This window comes from Clupea harengus, chromosome 14, assembly GCF_900700415.2.
Source record: "Clupea harengus chromosome 14, Ch_v2.0.2, whole genome shotgun sequence".
Classification (NCBI taxonomy): domain Eukaryota; kingdom Metazoa; phylum Chordata; class Actinopteri; order Clupeiformes; family Clupeidae; genus Clupea; species Clupea harengus.
This window is the reverse complement of record NC_045165.1, coordinates 1,127,420-1,150,225: the sequence shown is the minus strand read 5'-3', so window position 1 is coordinate 1,150,225 and position 22,806 is coordinate 1,127,420. Positions and strand designations below refer to the sequence as shown.

Sequence of the window (22,806 nt, the reverse complement as noted above, 5' to 3'; positions counted from 1 at the left end):
ATATAATGGGGAACAGATGAGATACCAAGAGGCCGATGATGGTGGTGTCATCTGCATATTTGAGCATCTTGACGGAGTGGTGGTGAGATCTCAGGTCATTTGTGTAGATGGAGAACAGAAGAGGAGATAGCACACAGCCCTGCGGCACACCAGTGTTGAGGGTCAGAGGGCATGACGTTGCGTTGTTGACTTTGACTGTTTGAGTTCTGTTTTTCAGGAAGTCCAGTATCCAGTGACACAGAGCTATGTTGATGTTCATGGCTTGCAGCCTGGAGAAGAGAATGAGTGGATCAATTGTGTTGAAGGCTGAGCTAAAGTCAATAAACAGCATGCACGCATACTGTAGGTGTTACTTGACTCCAGATGTTGCAGAGTAGAGTGAACAGCCAGGTTGATGGCATCTTCTACAGATCTGTTAGCCTGGTAAGCAAACTGATGGGGATCCATCAGCGTTGATAAACTGGATTGTAGGTGAGAGAGTACTAAGCGTTCAAACACCTTCATAGCCACTGAAGTGAGGGCCACTGGCCTGAAGTCATTGAGCTCTGTTGTTTTTGCTGTCTTCGGGACCGGGATAATGACAGATGATTTAAAACACTGTGGGACTGCACACTGATGCAAAGAGGAGTTGAAAATGTCTGTGAAGAGATAAGCCAGTTGATCCGCACAGTGTCTGAAAACAGCTGGAGAAAGCTGATCTGGTCCTGCTGCTGCTGCTTTTCTGTTTTTTAAAAAGCTTGCACATCTCTGCCTCCTGGATGACAAAGGGAGGTATTACAATGTACCACAAAAATTAACTTTGCAAACTCAAGGTATTCTTACCTGACATAATGAAAGCTCTGGAGCGACTTTAAACTCCCGTATGGAGACTAATTATCCAGCATTGAGAGATTTGGCCATGACCGATGAACGCACGTGCAACTGTCGATGCTGCTGATTGGCGGCTCACTGTCTTATCCCGCCTCCTGCCATGTACTTCCTGCTGCCACAGGCCACAGAAAGTGAGTGTATTTCGAAACAATTCCTAAATAATTACTTAAGTGAGCTACTTAAAAGATTATCGCATTTTAAAGTTTATTTTAACTTTCCAGTTAAGGTTACCAAAGTGTGAAGTCGATGTAATGGATGTCGGTGATATTTTTGGCGACGTTGTGCCATGTTCCGAGTTTTAACATTCTCAGCGTCTGGAAATGAATGTATCAAGGGGCGGCTATTCGGTAGCCTACTACATTGTGATGATCCACTTTGCGTGGCCTTGAGCCATCAAAATTAATGTTAGGATTTTACTTTTCCACTCGAAATCAGAAAATCAAAATGGAATATTTACAGGCATAAAGATTCTACGCCACGAGCACTGGGAGATGACACACGGCATCACGGAACTAACTCACATTTCCCGTTGCAGTACCTAGCTCCGAAGTTACAAATGGGTAAAAAATGTATCACATGTTACGCATGTTTGGTCATTTCACATTCAGGGACTAAATACATTCTTTAGAATGGACGTGAGATGGGCTATATTGATCTAGACAAAAAAAATACCCTTAGTGCAGGGGTTTTCAACTGGTTTTGTCCCAGGGACCACCATTCTGACTAGAAAGTAATCCACGGCCCACTGATGTGCCTGCGCGCGCGTGCGTGTGTTTGTGTGATGCGTGCTTGAGTGTATGTGTGCGCGTGTGTGCGTGCGTGCGTGGAGAGAGGGGAGACCTGTCAGTGTAATATATGGGCATGGTGAAGTCCACACAGCCGGTCTATTCGTGGCGAAATGGTAGATAGCGACAGTCTCATATCATTCTCTGGTTCAAGCTTTGCCCTGTACTTATTCTTCAAGTACGCCAGTGTAGAAAAAGTTGACAGTAATGTTGAACACACGAAACACACTGGTACCTCCTCTCCTGCTCTGTCTGTCGTCACTGTAAATCCGTATTTGATGTATTCCTCATTGTGTTTTCTTTTTCTTTTTTGAATTTGTTTCCCTGTAGCCTGTGAACGTGTAGCTTTGTTGGAAGCCTGTCCCTCTGTCGTGGCAGCCTGTCCCTCTGTAACTCTCCTCACTAAAAACTGATCCATTGGTGCTTCTGACCAGCTAACTCGACGTTAGAACGAAATGTTAGCTAAGGACAGTAGATAACTTCAGTCCTTCACCAAAAGTATTACTTTTTCGACTAAACTTCAAAAGTACACGTAGGCTATGCAGATGCTTGTCAACTTTGCGCGTGAGACTGTACGTTATGGATAATATGCGTATGGCGTGACGTTAGAGACACAATGCATTAACATTAGCAAAGCACAGGCTACCATAGACGGGATAGGTGCAAGGCTACATTCTGTCAGCGTGAATCTCCTTTATATTATTATCAGCTTGTTTTATTTTTCACGATATTCAAGAGTAATCTGGAAATGTGTTGAAATATCAAAGCGAATTTATGTGTATGAATGTAAGTGAGCAAAACACTCCTTTTTTACGTGCTCAAAATCTCATAGCCTACCCTGATTAAAAATATAACAGCCAGTTTGAAAGGATGTGGCATTTTAAAACAGGTCTTACAGGCTACAATTATGTGTCAATGAATTGTATTGTTTTAATTAACAAAATAAGCACTAGTTTATTCCTTTTAAAAGCGCTCCTGGCAAACTCTGTCCAGAACCAGTGGTGATATTGCCATCTGCTTACATAGTCTGAAAAATTCAGATTAAACAGATTGCACGACAATTCTATTGGTAGGTTTTAACCAAAACTTTCACTTATTAACTTTGACCTGGCCCTGCCCGGAGTTAAGAATTTGCCACCTAACTAAGACATTCAGACAAACTACTATAAACTAACTACAGGTAAAGGCAAATCTTTCCATCTTTTCACAAAAGAACGACACTAACATGAAATAGGCTACGGGCTCTGGCTCATGTTTTCATGGAGCTGAAAGTATAAGCTGCTTTATAATTGTACAATAGGCGGCGCTTTGGGCGAAACTTCCCCAATACAAATTAGTTTTAGTTTCACTTGTATTTCTTCATGCGCCAGCAATAGGTGAGCGTGTTTCGAAGCAATTTCCTTAATAATTACTTAAGTGAGCTACTTAGGAGATTTTAAAGTTTATTTTCACTTTCCAGTTAAGGTTACCAAAGTGTGAAGGCGATGTAATGTCGGTTATATTTTTGCCGACGTTGTGCCATATTCCGAGCTCTAACATTCTCAAATGATTACTTTGCCGAATTCATTACTTTGCCGAATTCAATTCAATTCAATTCAATTGTATTTATATAGCGCCATAACAGTTCAATTGTCTCAAGGCGCTTTACAGAGCCCAGCGCCTGGACCGAATTGATTTATCGTGTCTGTCCATTGCTCCAATCAAATACGATAACTGTGTAAACCCCGTGGTAACGCACGGGATGCTCTCAGCAGTAAACCATGCAGTCTCAGTGTTGGTTTGAAAAAGGTTCTTACTTTACTGCACAATTTCTTCTAAAAACACCTGTGAGGGACGCCATGTGGGCGTGAACTAAGTCTGGCAGCCTGAAGTGGGGTACTGTTAATCGAGAAACCTATATCCAAGTTCGGGGGGATACAATTACTGATTACCTGTTTAAAATTGTATTCAATAACCTAATCCAAGTATCACTGTACTGTATCACTATACAAGTATCAATATGTAACTTTAGAAAAGAAAATGAGGAAACCAAGTTTGAAGAAATAAACCTGCCCTCTGCTCAGTGTTTTTTTTAAAGAAAAATCTGCTTGCTGTTATGCAAATTCAGCCTACAGACCTACAATGACAAGTGCACAACACCACAGTTTACAAAAGCATAGGCTAATACAACATTAAATCAGCTTCTTTTACAAGAAAGAATATATGATCTTTTTTGGTTACAAGACAGATTTAGAACAGCCACAGTTTTTTTTAATGAATCAAGTAAGTACCCACTTTTTGAACTGGGGTTATGTCAAATAGAAGAAAACTTTAAAGTAAATACTGAAAGTAGGCCTACAGGTTCCAAATTAAAATATAGGTCGGACCTACAGAGTAGTTCAGTAAAGTAGTATTGTTTAAATATGCTGTAAGAGGCCCAGGCATGTTGGACTTTTTTAGGAAGTCTCACATGCCTTGACGTTTTTGTATATATCCCCTTACTAAAAGTATTGATGCATATATGATTACATTTGATCAGACCTCAGCAATAATAACATGAGAGTAAAAGGAATGTAGTAAAATACAATTAAAAACGTAGCTGGAGATTGAATGTCTGAAGGGGTACGGGACTGTAAAAAGTTTGGGAACCACTGGTTTAGGTGGTTGAATCAGTTTCCCTAAATGGCACAGCCCAAAAAAGTATCAGCCACATACTCTATTTACCAATACCCAATGTATTATGCATGGGCAGCATAATAATATGGAGGGAAGGTTGGTCTCTTGTCTCATTAGATACAATCCTGAGGGTATAAGATGAAATTCTGCAAATTGCCAAAATTACAACGTTGAGCAACCTTGTTTAATTTGGATGACATTTCTAAAATAAAAAATTCAGTCGTTAGAAAAAGTAGCATGTTAGCTAACGTTAGCTCCAGATTAGCTCACGGTTGTTATGGCAACAAAAAAAAGCACCAGCATTTTTTTTTGTAGCTACTTGAAAAAAAACGCCTTCTGCCCGAACCATACGCCTAGGTCTGAACACGGCCAAAAGCACAACATATTTCAGACCCAGATTAAGAAATCAACAAATGCTGTTCCACTTGTAATGGGTAAATAAAGTATGGTATTGCCTAGTGCTAGCTGTAGGTAAATTGCTTGCTTATCTAGCTATAATCATTATGTTTGCAGAAGGATCTTTGTGACTTAATGCTATTATAGCCAGAGAATGTCTCATAAGGGTGATTTGGCCACTAAAGGGAAAACTTGGGCCACTCTGACTTACTTTGCTCTTCCTAGAAAAAAAAACCTCCTTATGTCCATCTTGTCTGTGAAACCAAGTGCTAGCTGCTAGCGCGACGCTTCGATCAAAGAGTTTGGGAGTTGAATCTGCGTGTGCGTGATGCTGTATGTGTAGGAAACCAGGAAAACGCGGTGGATTTCTATTGCTATGGGTATTCCCACTACTGATAAAGTGGAGCGGATTTGATTGTGAAGCAATGGAAAGAAAGCTGGACTAGTAGACCAGTCATGCACTAATATTTTGATGGCAAATGTGGGGGGGTCCAAATGACTTTTTTTTTTTAAGTGAGGGGGACTTGCCCCCCCCAATTATATTGTGGCGACGCCCATGGTTATTTCACTACTACATATTTATAATTTCAGAGTGACCTTTCCCGCTCCAAAATGAGTGTCCCTACTCAATGCATATTGATGAGTTAGGTGTAAACAACCTGGGACAACTCGGTCAAAGTCAATGGCCATTGCGTAATGGCCCTGGAATGTCTTTGCGGCCCTCTGCCCCCTACAGGTTTTCTTGACACATCATGACCCAGTAGTGATCACTGAATTACCACACCCTTATCATATGAATAGCTGTCATTTGCTACCGGGCAGGTTGTAGGAGCTGAAACCTCCCTCAGGGACTATTACGTTAGTAGGCAAGTAATACTAACAGGTAAGCTAACCAACTTTAAACTAAGCTAACTGGATGTCTGTGTGTAGATGTTAGCAGTGTTGCTCTTGCATGTAAATGCTTCATTAAATTTGACATGGAGTCCTTGGATAACAACAGTATTTTCACCGCGGGGAGGCATAAGGATTCACTGCACTGTTATGTTCACATTAGACATTTTTAAATCTATTTTAAATGTGTAATCCTGTTAATAATCCAAATTATTGCTAAAAGTATCTGTAATCTAATTACGCATTTCTTTCTGTAACTGTACCGGAATACAGTTACCTTTTTTTGTATCCTTATTACGTAACACTGTTCCATGTATTCCGTTACTCCACAAGCCTGCCAATAACGATATGACATTAAAAAGCTTTCCTGTCACCATAATCACCATAAAATATAACATTAAGTTAAAATTGGAATATAATCACTTGAAATGTTTCATTAAAATGTATTTTACTTGTTGTTATTGGTTTAGAGTTTCTCAACTGCAGTCATTTTATTCTAGTCCTCTAGGAGTCCCCACTGTATTTAACGCAAGCACCTTAGTTGAGGCAAGTAGCCTTAAAGCGCAATTTATGGTCGTCCGTTTTCAGAGACACGGAGATGTTGCAAACCTCGTGGGTAGTAATATGCCAACATTAGATAGCTGGCTCAGACACCTCGTTAATCGCCTCAGGTGTATCTTTCAGTTACAATAATGGGGTTTTTACATTGCACAGTGTCTATTTCTCGGTAACTTTTACAAAATCTAAGCAAAAAAAAGTCAAACAAACAACTTTTATGTACAAATACGACCATCTACAGAGTTTGGTCCGCAAAGGCTGCATCCCCGATTTTCTTATGGTTGTTGCTGGGAACCTCCAATAAACCAGCATTTGATGATCGCAATCTGAGTGTTCTTGAGGGCAAGTATTTCACTAGGGAGTCTGCAATATAACTTAGTCCTAGCCCATTGAGGGCTTTGTAAGGAGAAGGACCTTAAAATCGATTCTAAATATTACTGGAAGCCAGTGCAGAGCAGCTAAAACTGGACTTAAGAAATTATATCTCATCCACTTATTAATCGCCAAAAGACAAGTAGTAATGGAGTTTTTCTGATCATTATATTTCATACTTGTATTGTATTTAACAACATCAGATTCAATTGAGGAGAAGTCAAATTCATTAAAAATATCTGGCTCTCTTAAATTAAGTCTCTTGGGAGGACTGGTGAATGTTGGAGGATCAGCCAAATATTTCTCTCAAACAAGCCCGTGTGACTCTTCAGTACAGCACAACCACAAAATATGAAACAATAGCTGCAAAACTACAAAGACACATCAGCAGTAAACAAACTGTACCATACTGATGTCTAATCTGACGTGTAATCTAATTGTATAGCTGTGTATGCCGATCCTGTTCATTTTGAACTGACACTTTTTGTTCAATTTTGGCAGACTTTTGCCAAAGAAAGACACAGTGTTGCTCAGATAATATGTTGATAGTCAAACATCTGGCTCACAAGACTACACAAGAACAATGCCTTATTCAAAACTGATCAAACAGTGTAATATTGGATTCACTAATTCTTGCTTTATCTGTTTTATCATCACAGTTGTTCGCCCCCCAGACAGAAACTATGTCAGCCAGCAAGCAGACAGCGGAGCCTGCAGGCAACACGGTACAGTAGTGCTGATTTCACTCATTATGTTTTTATCCAGTCGCTTACACACAACAATTTTAAACGACGCCCAGCTTTTGAAACATGTGACTCAAAAACCAAAACTACACACCAAATCTGCAAACCTATAAGCTTATTCTCTGCCTCACACTCAAAACATTACACACATGGACACAACAATCAGACATTGAAGAATTGCTTCCTTGCTTAATTGTGTGCCTTTATAAGGCCCTGCCCTTCAAATCCCTCACATCTGTACCAGTTCCAAAGGAGGATATTGGTCGTTGTAAGAGCCAAATTCATGATTTCATCTGTTATAATAATTTAGTTTAAAAAGATTTAAAAAGGTAACTGAAGATAAATAATTTCATTATGATTTGAAAGAATGTTTAGGTTCAAATATATAATTTAGTATTGTATTTAAAAGCTGAATAACTTGTCAGAATGTAAGCTTCCAATCAGATGACGTTACGTCAGTGTAATACCTGCGTATGGAACTTTTAGTTTAGATTTGAGCTCAGAGATGTTGGAAGCGACATAGTTTTTTGACCGTGTGAACTTGTAACTCTACGTTTTCTAGTAAACATTTTTTATGGAAGATTTACTTGTCTCACTCGCGTGTCAATTAATAGTTTCTAAGACTGAACTCAAAATTGTGGTACAGAAGACTCAGAACCAAACGAAGTGCCACTACAGTCGTAATGTTGAAGACTTTGTATCAAAACCAATATAGGGTCACGTTGCATACATTGCATAGTCATTTGACCTCTTGCATACAACAAAGTATTGTTCATTATGTGTTTCTCTTCAGAACTCTTTGAAATACTGTGTTGGTAAAAAGTCTTTGTCATTACAGTTTTTTACAACTGCTTTCACACATTCTCTGAAACGAGGTCTCATTTATGTCTAAACTCAAATCCAAAAATTGCACACACAAAATGCAGTAGATAGAAAGATAGATTGAAATTGCAGTGTTGCAGCAGCAATTCACATACACAGCTTACACAAAAACACAGCTTACACAAAAACACAGCTTACACAAAAACACACAATGAGGTAATTAAAAACCCCACTGTATTAACACGTGTATCAATACAGATAAATAGGCCACTCCCATCCTTACTGGACTCTCATCTCATGACTTCCAGCCCTTACTTATGCCCTGCATACCATCCCTACAACAGCCTTTTGTAGACTGTCAGTGATTGGGTGTGCTCATTATAGGTGAGTCTGTGTGCTGCTACAACAATCTCAAATATCTGGTTTCTCCAGAATCGGCTACCCTGCTTTTTACCAAGCATCAATTTATTGTGTATGTGTGTGTGTGTGTATGTATGTGTGTGTGCTATGTGTATGTGTGTGTGTATGTGTTGCAGATCATTATACCATCAGTGCACCCCCCCCCCCCCCCCCCCCCAACATCCTCTGAATGCCCCCTAGTGGTTGAGAAACGGAAACACTGGCCAGTTATAGACCATAGACAGAGAGGGAGAGAGTGGCCAGTTACAGACCATAGACAGAGAGGGTGAGACAGTAGGAGAGAGAAAGACCTCAATGAAAGACAACATGTCCCACATTGATCCCACAATCTTATATTTTGTTTACCAGCGGAAAACTGCTGACACCATAGAGTGTGCTGCCTTGGGAAGACCATTCCAGCTTGGGATGCTGTATGACTGCCGTAACGATGCTCTGATTCCAGGTATGACATCATTGATGTGTTCAATATTTCACATAAACTATTAATGCTGAAATATGGGAGAAATAAACAGTTTGGAGATACTTTGATACAGAACTAAGCAGCTGTGTTAAAAATAATGTTGAAAAATAAGTTAAGTTGCCTTTATTGTCACATACACACTAAAAGCAGTGAAATTCGACCTCTGCATTTGACCTATGCAAGTGTATGTACATTTGAACTTCATAATGTTGGACCTTTGAAGTTGAATTTACAATTTAAAATACCTTTTTGATTATTATACTTCATGATCATTGATTTATGTCCACAGGTGTAACTTTATGGAATCAGGACAACCTACAGAGCAATAAAAGTGTACAACAACAACATAATACTGAATTTAATGTCACAACATCAGATTCAATTGAGGAGAAGTCAAATTCATTAAATATATCTGGCTCTCTTAAATTAAGTCTCTTGGGGGGACTGGTGAATGTTAGAGGATCAGCCAAATATTTCCAAGACACAAAGAAATCTCACAAACAATCCCGAGTGACTCTTCAGTACAGAGCAACCACATCATTTGAAACATTAACAATGACTCACCTGGCTCGTGGACAGGTGTCTCATCCTAACGTGTTTGAAGATGACATTGCCACTCATGTTGTCACAGCCATCTTGTACGGAGCTGGTGCTTACTTTATGTTTGACAGAGAGTCATCCTCAGAGGATGATAGGAAACAAGTGGAGGGAGATGCAAAACTCACCTTCGATAAGCTGAAATTCCTGAAAGTAGATGCTGAGGCATCCCTCAAAATGGATGATAAAGAGAAAGCAGCAGTTGAAAAATTCAGTTGCACATTTCATGGAGATTTCCAGTTAAAAACCAACCCAACTTCCTTCAGTGATGCTGTGAGTGTTTACAGAAATCTTCCAGACTTGCTGGGGGAGAATGGAGAACATGCTGTTCCAATCAGGGTGTGGCTGTACCCTCTGCTGAAGTTGGATTCAAGAGCTGCAAAACTACAAAGAGACATCAGCAATGATCTCATCACATGCTCCTCAGACACAATAGAGTCTCTAACAATGACAGAGATGAGATGCAGTGACATACTGAAAGACACAGCAGCAGCAACATTCCCTGCCATGGGAAAGAAAGTTCAGACTTTGATGCAGAAGTGCCGTCAGTACAAGCATGACTTCATGCAGAAGCTCGGGTCAGTGCTTCCTTCAATCCGAGGAGGTGTGAAAGAGGAGAGTGCCCTTGCGGACATCCTGAAGGCACATGAGCAGTCTCCATTCAACAGCAATGACCTGGATCAGTGGCTCACATGCAAGGAGAAGGAATCAGATGCACTGAAATCCTTCCTCAAGCAACTGGAGAAACTAGGTGCAGAAATGGATGACAATTTGGATGACCTCTTGTCTGATTTAGAGGTCAAAACTATTGTGTGCTTTTCATTTACCTCTGTAGACCAGCCTGATAGTTTCCTGGTTAAACTGTCAGATTACCTCAAACCATTAGGAATGGTGGCCACTCCTGCAGAATCCTCTGATCTACATGCCAGAAACACAGAGTGGCTCTCAACTGATGCTAGACTGACGATGAGGAGACAACTACGATTGTTTGGAGAACTGAAGAAGTTGAACACAAAAAGTACTGACACCAAATTCATAGCTGCATCAAAATATGATGAGAGCCGTCCTGGGGCGTGGATTTTCATATATGAAGATGATTGTTCTGATGCCGTGCCCTTTGTACCTCCATCAAAACCTGCCACCCCAACCATAACTGGTGTTACACATGACAGCTTAACAGTTAAAGTGTCTGAACCAGACTCTGCCACTGTAGAGTACAGAGTAGAATACAGAATGAAACAGGAACAGGAGACTGAATGGGCATCTCACCCAGTGCAGAAGAACCAAGAGGCAGTAACTCTGTCAGGACTGAAGCCAGGGACTGAGTATGAGATCAGAGCCACAGCTGTGGGGAAACTCAGCTATGCTGTGAGCAGTGTTGTCTGCAGTGCTGTAACCCTGACAGCAGTTGGTCCACCAACACAGGTAAAAGTTACTGAAGAGACAGCAAGCTCCATCACTCTGACCTGGAACATTCCATCTGTCCAACGATGTCAATCTATAAAAGGGTACATCATTGAGTTCAGAGAGGAAAATAGCAATCAGTGGCAGAGGAGAGATACAGGGAAGGAGGTGTACACATTTACTCTGGACAACCTTAAAGAGAATATGACCTACTCCATCAGGATGTGCACAGATGTTGGTGTTGGAGTAAGTCAGCCTGGTGAAGAAATACAAATTAAAACTAAGAAAGCACAACCGGATATGAGGAGGTTCACTGTCCTCCCAGGTGATAATTTGCTCCCACCAGTCTACCTGCTAAATCTGAAACCAGCAGAAGATGGTCACCCCAACAAGAAGGTTTTTGGAAACCCACCAACAAAAAAGCTATCAAACAAAACCATCATGGTTGTTGGTGCCACTGGATCTGGCAAGACCACCCTCATCAACGGCATGATCAACTACGTTTTTGGAGTTGAATGGGAGGACAACTGGAGATATAAACTGATAGATGAACAAACTCACACAACAAAAGGCTGCAGTCAGACCTCGGAGGTGACAGCCTATGAGATTCACCACACAGATGGATTCAAAGTTCCATTCTCCCTGACAATCATTGACACTCCAGGGTTTGGGGACACCAGAGGAATCAAACAAGACAAAGAAATCACAGACAAAATAAGACATTTTCTCTCAGTCAAGGGTGGAATTGATACAGTTGATGCAGTGTGCTTTGTAGTGCAGTCTGCGTCAGCTCGTCTGACACACACACAGAAATACATCTTTGATGCCATCCTCTCCATTTTTGGGAAGGACATCGCCACCAACATTGTTATTCTGGTGACCTTTGCTGATGGCCAATCTCCCCCAGTACTGGAGGCAATCAAAGCTGCCAACATCCCATGTGCATTGAATCCATCAAATGGCTTCTCTCTTCATTTCAAATTCAACAACTCTGTGCTTTTTGTCAAACATGAAGAGAACATTTTTGATACCATGTTGTGGAATATGGGGAAAGCCAGCATGAATAAATTCTTCACTCATCTAAACACGATGAAACCCCAGAGTTTGACCCTGACAAAGGAAGTTCTCGAAGAGCGCAGACAGCTTGAGGCAACTGTTGAGGGGGTGCAGCCACTGATACAAGCAGGTTTGTCAAAGCTGGAGGAAATAAACTCCACAAAAGCCACACTGCAAAACCACAAGACCCACATGAAGGAAAATGAGGACTTTGATTATGAAGTAATAGTTGACAAATCTGAGAAGATTGGTCTTCCACCAGGAACCTTCATCCTGAACTGCCATATGTGCAACTACACCTGCCTCTATCCTTGTTATATACCAAAGGATGCAGACAAAAGTGGCTGTGCTGTAATGAGAGATGGACACTGCACAGTGTGTCCCAACAAATGCCACTGGAATCATCATTTTAGCATGACTTACCGATGGGAGATAAAACGTGAACCAGAGAAGAGGACGCATCTGGATCTGAAGAAAAAATATGAGGAAGCACTGGGAGGGAAGATAGCTACAGAGAAAATCATCACACAACTGGAAGTACAATATGAGCAGGTGCAGAGGAAAGTTGCAGAAATGACGGAGACTTCATCTAAAAGCCTGCAACGTCTGAAAGAGATTGCCCTTCGTCCAGATCCTTTGGCTACTCCAGGTTACATTGATATCCTCATAGAGACAGAGAAACAGGAGGCCAAACCTGGATGGCAGAAGCGTATGAAAGAGTTACAAGAAGTGAGAGACAGGGCAGTTCTTTTGGAAAAGTTGGCAGAGGGAGTAGATCTAACTGGAGAAGAAAAGGCAACATATGATAAGATGAAGTCTAAGGTCAAGGGAATCTTCAACAATGCTGACAGTTGGTTTGCATCTTAATTGGCAGATCTGTTCATGCATGTTCTCTCATCAAACATAAAAGTGTAATTACAGAAATAATTGTGTGTTTGTTATTTCATCATATGAAATGAAGGTATTGAAATTGAAGTTCATATGTTTTTGCTCCTCTGTCATTAAATTGTCATTTAAATTCTCATTGGGAAGAATATATATCCCACTGAAGACTTACCAGTGGGGATGCTGTCTGAATATATATCCCCTAAAGCCTTATCAGTGGGGATGCTGTCTGAATATATATCCCCTAAAGCCTTATCAGTGGGGATGCTGTCTGAATATATATCCCCTAAAGCCTTACCAGTGGGGATGCTGTCTGAATATATATCCCCTAAAGCCTTACCAGTGGTGATGCTGTCTGAATATATATCCCCTAAAGCCTTTCCAGTGGGGATGCTGTCTGAATATATATCCCCTAAAGCCTTACCAGTGGGGATGCTGTCTGAATATATATCCCCTAAAGCCTTACCAGTGGGGATGATGTCTGAATATATATCCCCTAAAGAAAGCCTTACCAGTGGGGATGCTGTCTGAATATATATCCCCTAAAGCCTTACCAATGGGGATGCTGTCTGAATATATATCCCCTAAAGCCTTACCAGTGGGGATGATGTCTGAATATATATCCCCCTAAAGCCTTACCAGTGGGGAATATATATCCCCCTAAAGCCTTACCAGTGGGGATGCTGTCTGTAATATGAGAGGTGGCTCAGTGTGATTGGTGTGAAGGATAATCATAACTTTCTTCATTTATCCAAGCTATTCTTCAAATGAGAGTTCAAAGTAATTATTGTATGTTGATGTTCAGTCATGTTTCAATCTTGTAATCAGTATTTAACAGCTTTTATGGTTATGGTTGTTCTTACAGTTATTTTACTCTAAAAAAAAAAATGTAATTGTCATTAGTAGAATTGTTTGATGTGTTTTGTGCGCACATGAAGAGTCTGGGGAGTTTAGTGTTGGGTTGGGCTCTGAGTCTGGGGAGTTTAGTGTTGGGTTGGGCTCTGAGTCTGGGGAGTTTAGTGTTGGGTTGGGCTCTGTATCGTGACTTTCACTACTGGACTAAATGTAATCATATGATTTGTGCTCAATAAAAATTATTTGCTATTTTACTCTACAGCTCAGGTCTGGTCTCTGGTCTTTTAGGGGTTGATAATAACATACAGTTTGAATCACTCTTTGGGGAGACTTGATCTTAACCATTGGCAGTGATGCAGCCAAACCTTTCGTGTAAACGTATCACTGGATACTGTGCAGACACATCACACAGCTAGGGACCATGTAGGATAGGTGTGTGTGTGTGTGTGTGTGATGAATGTGTATTCAAACTGTTCAAGTAAAAGTCTGCAATGTAAAACAAATTTAGAGTAATGAAAAATACTCAGAAAATAATGTATATGCAGACTTATATGAACAAATATATTACCATTATAAAATCCAACTGCTCCATGCCCATGAGAGACGTTAAATATAAGTAAGTATAGTGCAATATACCTATCTGTTTATACCTATCTAATATACCTATAGTTAAATATTTAAGTAGAGACCAGACATCAGAGACCACCTGAGAGAGATCAGAGTGAGACCTCCTGAGAGACCAGTGAAATATACCTATTTGTAAAAGTTTGTGTGCACAAGAAAGTGTGAAAAGGATAAACTGTTGCTCATGGAAGTCATTTGTTGACTGCAAAGCTTGAGACTGGTAGTAATTATTATGGTAGTTATTATGAATTAAAGCTTGAGACTGGTAGCAATTATTAATTAATTGCAGAGTACGATCATAGTAACGCAATCCTGAACAGGGGAAATAATTGTTGCATTTTAAATTGTAGGAACGGTTTAAGTGAATTATATGAATATTTTCCCCTTGTCTGAAAGTTAGGAAACATCTGGAATTCAATTACATTTTATTTATGTAGCACCAAAACAATAAAATTGTCTCAAGGCGCTTTACAGAGCCCAGGGCCTGAAGCCCCTTAGAGCAAGCACAGTGACCACAGGGGCAAGGAAACAGCACAGTGACCACAGGGGCAAGGAAACACATCATATGTGGACTGGAGGACAAGGGTGTGTGTAGCAAATGTCAAACTGTAGCAAACCAGGGGGGACACAAGGGACACAAACCAGGGGACACATGGGACACAAACCAGGGGGCACAAACCAGGGGACACACACCAGGAGACATACACCAGGGGACACACACCAGGGGACACACAGTACACACACCAGGGGACACACACCAGGGGACACACACCAGGGGACACACAGGACACAAACCAGGGGGCACAAACCAGGGGACACACACCAGGAGACATACACCAGGGGACACACACCAGGGGACACACAGGACACACACCAGGGGACACACACCAGGGGACACACACCAGGGGACACACACCAGGAGACATACACCAGGGGACACACACCAGGGGACACACAGGACACACACCAGGGGACACACACCAGGGGACACACACCAGGGGACACACACCAGGGGACACACGGGACACAAACCAGGGGGCACAAACCAGGGGACACACACCAGGGGACACACACCAGGGGACACACAGGACACACACCAGGGGACACACACCAGGGGACACACACCAGGAGACATACACCAGGGGACACACACCAGGGGACACACAGGACACACACCAGGGGACACACACCAGGAGACATACACCAGGGGACACACACCAGGGGACACACAGGACACACACCAGGGGACACACACCAGGGGACACACAGGACACACACCAGGGGACACACACCAGGGGACACACACCAGGGGACACACGGGACACAAACCAGGGGACACAAACCAGGGGACACAAACCAGGGGACACACGGGACCCACAGGACACACACCAGGGGACACACGGGAGAGCTGCAATGACAGATGTATGTGTGAAGAACACAGAAGGAATGGACATTATATTATATAGTATTAATTTAATGACATGTAATGTTCAAACAGCAAAACCCCATTAGCTGGTGTTGATTATGATTGGCAACCGATGTCCTGGTCTTTGCTGCCCCCTGGTGTTAGGGTTGTGAGGTACAGGGTTGACAGACGTTCCCTTAGAGCAGGGCTTCTCCTCAGGTGCCATGACAACGGAGTGTCTCTGGACTGGACGTCAGCCAAGCTAATCCAGAGAAGGGGCCTAAACAAACCAAACACAGAGTTTACTACTAACCCAAACCCTAGAGTATGTGTTGAGTGACAGTGAGTATGTGCTGAGTGACAGTGAGTATGTGACAGTGAGTATGTGACAGTGAGTATGTGCTGAGTGACAGTGAAAACTGTTATTTAAAATGTATTCCTACATTTGCATATACTGGTTCTACAAAGTAAAGCAAAGACAGCTAACATTTATAACCTCCAATCTAAAAGGCACGAGATAGATGGGATTCATGCTACACTTGGGTTAGCATCTCTTTGTATATGTTGGCTACACTCAGTTAGCATCTCTTTGTACATGTTGGCTACACTCAGTTAGCATCTCTTTGTATATGTTGGCTACACTCAGTTAGCATCTCTTTGTACATGTTGGCTACACTCAGTTAGCATCTCTTTGGAGATGTTGGCTACACTCAGTTAGCATCTCTTTGTAGATGTTGGCTACACTCAGTTAGCATCTCTTTGGAGATGTTGGCTACACTCGGTTAGCATCTCTTTGTACATGTTGGCTACACTCAGTTAGCATCTCTTTGTAGATGTTGGCTACACTCAGTTAGCATCTCTTTGGAGATGTTGGCTACACTCGGTTAGCATCTCTTTGTACATGTTGGCTACACTCAGTTAGCATCTCTTTGTATATGTTGGCTACACTCAGTTAGCATCTCTTTGGAGATGTTGGCTACACTCAGTTAGCATCTCTTTGTAGATGTTGAAGTCCCATCACCTTTCCCATTCAGTCACCAGAGCGTGATCAAACGCAGGAAAGTTAGATGATGACGTAACCATGAAAGACGGCTAAGTGAAACAAACGGGGGGGGGGGGGGGCTGTAAACCTTTAAAGGGCCTGTGCTTCCCCTGCAGTCTGCAGTCTTGTAGCCTAACACTTGGGTTGGCCACATTTAAAGGGGCCTGCCTAACCCTTGGGTTGGCCACATTTAAAGGGGCCTGCCTAACACTTGGGTTGGCCACATTTAAAGGGTCTTGCCTAACCCCTGGGTTGGCCACATTTAAAGGGGACTGCCTAACCCCTGGGTTGGCCACATTTAAAGGGACCTGCCTAACCCCTGGGTTGGCCTCTGGTATGGAGCTCACCTGAGTGGGGACTGAGAGGAAGCACACGAGTGGCTGATGAGGTGGTGGACTGAGAGGGCGGAGTCAGACTGAAGCCTCAGCAGCTGGTTGAGGAGCTCTAGTGCCCCCTCTAGTGGCAGCACAGAACAGCACATGTTCAGCAGGGAGTACAGCACTGCTGGCAGCCATTCATCACCGATACACACACCACCTGAGAGAGATCAGAGAGAGATCACCTGAGAGAGATCAGAGAGAGCATCAGAGACCAGGTGAGAGAGAGAGAGAAAATGAGAGAGAGATCAGAGTGAGATAAGAGAGAGACCACCTGAGAGAGATCAGAGAGAGACCACCTGAGAGAGATCAGAGAGAGCATCAGAGACCAGGTGAGAGAGAGAGAGAAAATGAGAGAGAGATCAGAGTGAGATCAGAGAGAGACCACCTGAGATTGATCAGAGAGAGATCACCTGAGAGAGATCACCTGAGAGATCAGAGAGAGATCAGAGAGAGACTACCTGAGATAATTCAGCGATCAGGTGAGAGAGAGAGAGAGATCAGAGACTAGGTGAGAGAGAGAGAGAATGAGCGAGAGATCAGAGACCAGGTGAGAGAGAGAGAGAGAATGAGACAGAGATCAGAGACTAGGTGAGAGAGAGAGATCAGAGACTAGGTGAGCGAGAGAATTCAGCTGAAATACAGAGAGAGACCACCTGAGAGATATTCAATATTCAAATCTTTAAATTACTGCAAAACAATGAGATCCACATGTGTTACATCATCAGATTGAAAACAGTAAGAGAGCCCATGTTCCAGACCATTACTTCATACCCTAACAATGACTCACCCAGCCTCCCCAGCCTCACACACACACACACACACACACACACACACACACACACACACACACACACACACACACACACACACACACGAACACATACACACACACACACACACACACACACACACACACACACACCGACCTTACTTCATATCTTCAAAACTACTTACCCATCCTCCCCAGCCCCCCCCCCCAACAGCACAGAACCCCACAATATCACTGACCCATTTATAGTAATTCAACCTTAAACACCTCCATAGGGTCAGCTGAACCACACACACACACACACACACACCACACACACCACACCACACACCACACCACACACACATACACACACACACACACACACACACACACACATACACATACACAGGTGAGAATGACTTCCGGCTTATAGATAGGGGGCGGGCACACACACACACACACACACAGGTGAGAAGAACTTACGGCTCATAGATAGGGGGCAGGAGGCTGCGATCAGCTCCACATTTTTGAGAGCAGCCATCATAGAATGTTCTGGAGGACACGCCCACCCAGCGTCACTTGACACAAACTCATAGGCTGGTCTGAGGATGGAGGTGTGGCCAAGCAGCTGAGCCAATCTGAGACGAGAGTCAAACATGGCAGACAAACCAATCAGAGAGTGGAGCCAAACAAACTAGGTCTCTATTGCTCGTAGCTTGACTGTTCTCTCCCTTGTAAGTCCCTTTGGACACAAGCGTCTGCTAAATGACTAAATGTAAATGTAAACAGTCCATCATCAGCATTAACATTTGGGAGAGAGAGCACTGACCCCTAACCCTTGACCTCTGACCTCCGACCCCTAACCCTTGACCTCTAACCCCTAACCCCTGACCCCTAACTTTAATTATTGGTTAGAGTTAGTGTTAGGTGACGCACCTCTTGACAGGGACTGTGGAGATGACGCTGTACACTACACAGCAATGGGACAGGTGTGCTCTGATGTCAGCACACACCTGGAGCAGGTGGGACGGCAGGCAGCACAGAAACAGCACGTCAGCCCAGGATGCCAAGCGCTGGTTGTCATAGAAACATTCTATGCCCACCACAGACAGATCTTCTGGAGGAGAAACACAGGAACCTCTCTAGATTAGATTTGCAATTAGCATCTGACCAGTTAGCATCTGACCAGTTAGCATCTGACCACTTAGCATCTGACCAGTTAGCATCTGACCAGTTAGCATCAGACCAGTTAGCATCTGACCACTTAGCATCTGACCAGTTAGCATCTGACCAGTTAGCATCTGACCATCTGACCAGTTAGCATCTGACCAGTTAGCATCTGACCAGTTAGCATCTGACCAGGAGTACAGGTATGAGTAACGACAGCATAAGTCACGCTATATTTTACAATATAATAACAATGAATAGTAGAGTGCAAAAGTATACAAATTATTATGAATAATTAATTAAATATGATATCTAGTTTTTGCATATCTAGTTGCAGTAGACAGGAGAACAGGGACAGCATATGTCAGGTTGTATGTGATGTGCACTATAAACAGGAATTTTCCCAAAGGCTTAGGCTTGCTTTCGTCTTTAAGGGCTTAGGTCTGTCTGGGTTGATCACTAAATAAATGTGAAATAATACTAAATAAACCTAAATAATTATAAATAGTTGAATTTAATCTGTTGAATTTGCACCTCGTTACAAGGAGCTGATAATGTAGTTTCGTAGGTGACCACGGCAGAAACATACCCCGACTAAATTGTAATTTTATTTGATAAATCTCAGTTTGTTTTAGAATAGCCTACGAAAATCACGAATTCATGTACTTGTTCTAATTCTCTGTAAGTGACTGCAATAATCCGTATTTTACCGAGCGTTTCGGGTCTTCTAGATGAAACTTTGATGTTGGGAGGTTTTATGCCGCTGCTTTCTACGATGAGTCGAGCCAGCTGCTTCCCCAAATGCCCTCCGCCAATAATCCCCACGGTCAGTTGGTGCGGTACTCCCGCGTCTGAGCTGAAGTCATTCAGCATCAAAATATTTGTCCTGGTGTAGATTCAAACACAACATTGGTTTGAGCGATATTAAGCTCCACAATGAAGTTTTTACAAGCGTTTAAAAGCTATGTGGCCTACCTGAAGCAATGGGCCAGTTTACAGTAAAACAAGGCATGTGCACAGCTACACTCCGTGAAAGCAGCAGACCGTGAGCGCAGATATATGATTTTTTTCTCCTCTTCCGTCAGTCCAGCCTCGAATTGCAGGCAGTGTAGATTCGCCGTGAGGTCAAACATATTAAACCGGCAATGTCGCACACATCAGAGGCGCATTTACGTTTGGCCGTACAAATGAGCAAAGTTTGTTTGGTATCCTTGACAACCGTGTTATTAGCTTTACAGAAGAGGTCCATTTCACTAACAGGCTACAATGTGAACACCTACAACATGACATTGTAATACGCTTAACACGCACGGCATGTGTATGCTCCACATTGTATCATCCATTTTTACGATGTAATTCGGATGGTCGCGTCTTGGCTATTTGGCAGTTTCCTTCAGGCCAACTTTAACCCCATAGACATATATACATAGACGCATGGATCATAGCATCAGACTCTATCTGGTACTTTATTCCAAACAATATATTTAAAAAATGTGGGTGGTCTTCACTCTCTACTCACCTGTAACTAAAAGACTACCAAATTGCCCCTTAAAAGTATCCAAATGTATTCAACAGCGTGGAAATTATGTTACACACACGACTTTCCCCCACACAAAACAATCATATGGAATAATGTTAACATAACTGTTGGTAAAAAGTCAATTTTCAAGCAGAATTATCCCTGCGTTTTCGGCTGAGCGACTGATCTGAATCTGACTGTAGTTAGCTGGCTAGCTAACTTTTCTCACACTTTGAAGGTTTCCCATAGATATTATACAGAGAAGGAGTTGAGGAGGCAGTGAGAAGTAGCTGTAAGAAGGGACATTTTTTTTCGCCAGTGATTACTCCGTGCTTTGCAGTGAGCGCTTTAAACGGATGATTTCGAAAGGACGGGTCAGGATCAGGGATGGAATTAAACCATCAGTCTTCAGTTTCCCGACTCATCGCCAAAGAGTAGACGTATCACTAGGCTATAAGGATTTGATAGCAAGTCAATGTCACCCTTTGCTGAAAATGTTTTTGTGTGTGTGTGTGTTCTTTTTAAATGTTTACGAATCAAAGATGCATTGTGTAATACACTGCGAAATGCTTAAACCTGTTCAAGTTGTTTTTAAGTATTTTCCTCCATTTTAGCAAGTGGTAACCTTGACAACACAACACTTCGGGTAGATCCAATCTTAGATTTGAACATTTTATGAGAATGATGATTGTGTGTATTTCGAATTCTGTATATGTAGACACAATTGTATATTTAAATGTGTATATTTCACAGCTATAAAAATATAAAAGCAGGTGTTTGATGTTTGTTTACATTTGTCTTCTTTGTCAGTAGTTTTTATTTGTGAAATTACTGATTTTTGAAAAGGAAACCTATAATTGTCAATTTCACTGTTAAATGATATGTTTCTCAATAAACATATATAAATATATTTAAGATTTATTTTTGGGGTTTTTATGCCTTTTTTTGGACAGGACAGTGAGGTGTATGATAGGAAGCGAGGCGGAGAAGAGGTGGGGAGAGGACTGGGAAATGACATCAGGCCAGACTTGAAGCTGTGTCCCTGCGGCAGTGAAGGCTGTATATGGGGGACTTATCTCAATAAACATATTTGAAACTAAATATAGAAAGCAGGCTGACTGCCAGTGTCTCACTATTTGATTTTTAGGCTATTTGCAGATTTTGTTCAATTTTTTTTTCTCAATGATGGTCAATTATTAGTAGTTAAAGAAGCACTATTTCGATAGTTTAGATTTTTTTTTCAGTATTTTAAAGTGAATGACCTGTGAGAGCACAAGAAAAGTGAGCGCCTAGCAGTCAATGGGACGTCTATATTTATATACACAGTATGTCTATGGTTAGCCCTATTGTGATGGTATCTTAAGAATGTTAATTCACTTTTAATATCTGCACAACTCTGAAGCAGTTGCAGTTTGACAATATTACACTTACATATCAATTCGCCAAATATGTCCTTAAGTTTACTGTCGCTTTGTGACAAAGTTGCATTTATGGACGGAAGTTAAGATCGAATAGCAGGCCTAACGGCAGTTTGTACACTAACTGCAGAAAGGAGTCCACCAGAAATGGAAAGAAGATACAACAATGCAAGCCGGTTATACTCCTGTGTGTGTGTGCGCGTCAGTCTATGTGTGACTGTGTATGTCTGTGCGTGTGTGTGTCTGTGTGTGCGTGTGTGTCTGCATGTGCGTGTGTGTGCGTGTGTGTGCGTCCGCATGCGTGTGTTGTCTAGAGGTGTTACAGGTTCATGCCGAACAAGGAGCAGCAAGTGCAAACTAGTCTGACCTGCGCACGCGCACACACACACACACACACACACACACACACACACACACACACACACACACACACACACACACACACACACACACACACACACACACACACACACACACGCAGTTTTTCAGACATGAAATGCTTTATTTCCCTTTATGAGTTTACATGCTTTAATAGAAATGTCACAAATGAACTGTACATCTATATACAACACATGGCATTTTCTACAGTCATTTCCAACCCATCTGTACCTGTGTGTGTGTGTGTGCGTGTGTGTGTGTGTGTGTGTGTGTTCCAGAATGGTGTCCACTTAGATTTATTAAACATGTATGAACAGTATGTATGCCTGTTCCTCTTATCACAGACTGTGATT

At 42.1% G+C, this 22,806-nt stretch overlaps 2 protein-coding genes across 5 annotated transcripts; one reads left to right on the top strand and one right to left on the bottom strand.

Moving 5' to 3' along the window:
* Nucleotides 1-890: 890 nt before the first annotated feature.
* Nucleotides 891-14,030, top strand: LOC105901965. 4 transcript variants are annotated; one of them, XM_042709746.1, is made up of 5 exons: nt 984-1,001; nt 7,187-7,252; nt 8,351-8,476; nt 8,861-8,954; nt 9,262-14,030. In XM_042709746.1, the coding sequence occupies exons 4-5, from the start codon at nt 8,918-8,920 to the stop codon at nt 12,894-12,896; spliced, it is 3,672 nt and encodes a 1,223-aa protein (XP_042565680.1). In that variant the 5' UTR covers nt 984-1,001; nt 7,187-7,252; nt 8,351-8,476; nt 8,861-8,917; the 3' UTR covers nt 12,897-14,030. The 4 variants fall into 4 exon arrangements, with proteins under 4 accessions (XP_031436403.2, XP_042565680.1, XP_042565679.1 ...); XM_031580543.2 differs by lacking the exon at nt 8,351-8,476 and having other exon boundaries at nt 891-1,001; XM_042709745.1 differs by lacking the exons at nt 984-1,001; nt 8,351-8,476 and adding an exon at nt 1,068-1,430.
* Nucleotides 14,031-15,834: 1,804 nt separating this feature from the next.
* Nucleotides 15,835-20,332, bottom strand: LOC116223539 (NADP-dependent oxidoreductase domain-containing protein 1-like). Its single transcript, XM_031580630.2, has 6 exons — nt 20,114-20,332; nt 19,849-20,024; nt 18,908-19,088; nt 18,455-18,609; nt 17,188-17,377; nt 15,835-16,078 (listed from the first exon to the last, which is right to left on the bottom strand). Exons 1-6 carry the CDS (start codon nt 20,269-20,271, stop codon nt 15,916-15,918), a joined length of 1,023 nt encoding a protein of 340 aa, XP_031436490.1. The 5' UTR covers nt 20,272-20,332; the 3' UTR covers nt 15,835-15,915.
* Between the last annotated feature and the right edge of the window lie 2,474 nt (nt 20,333-22,806).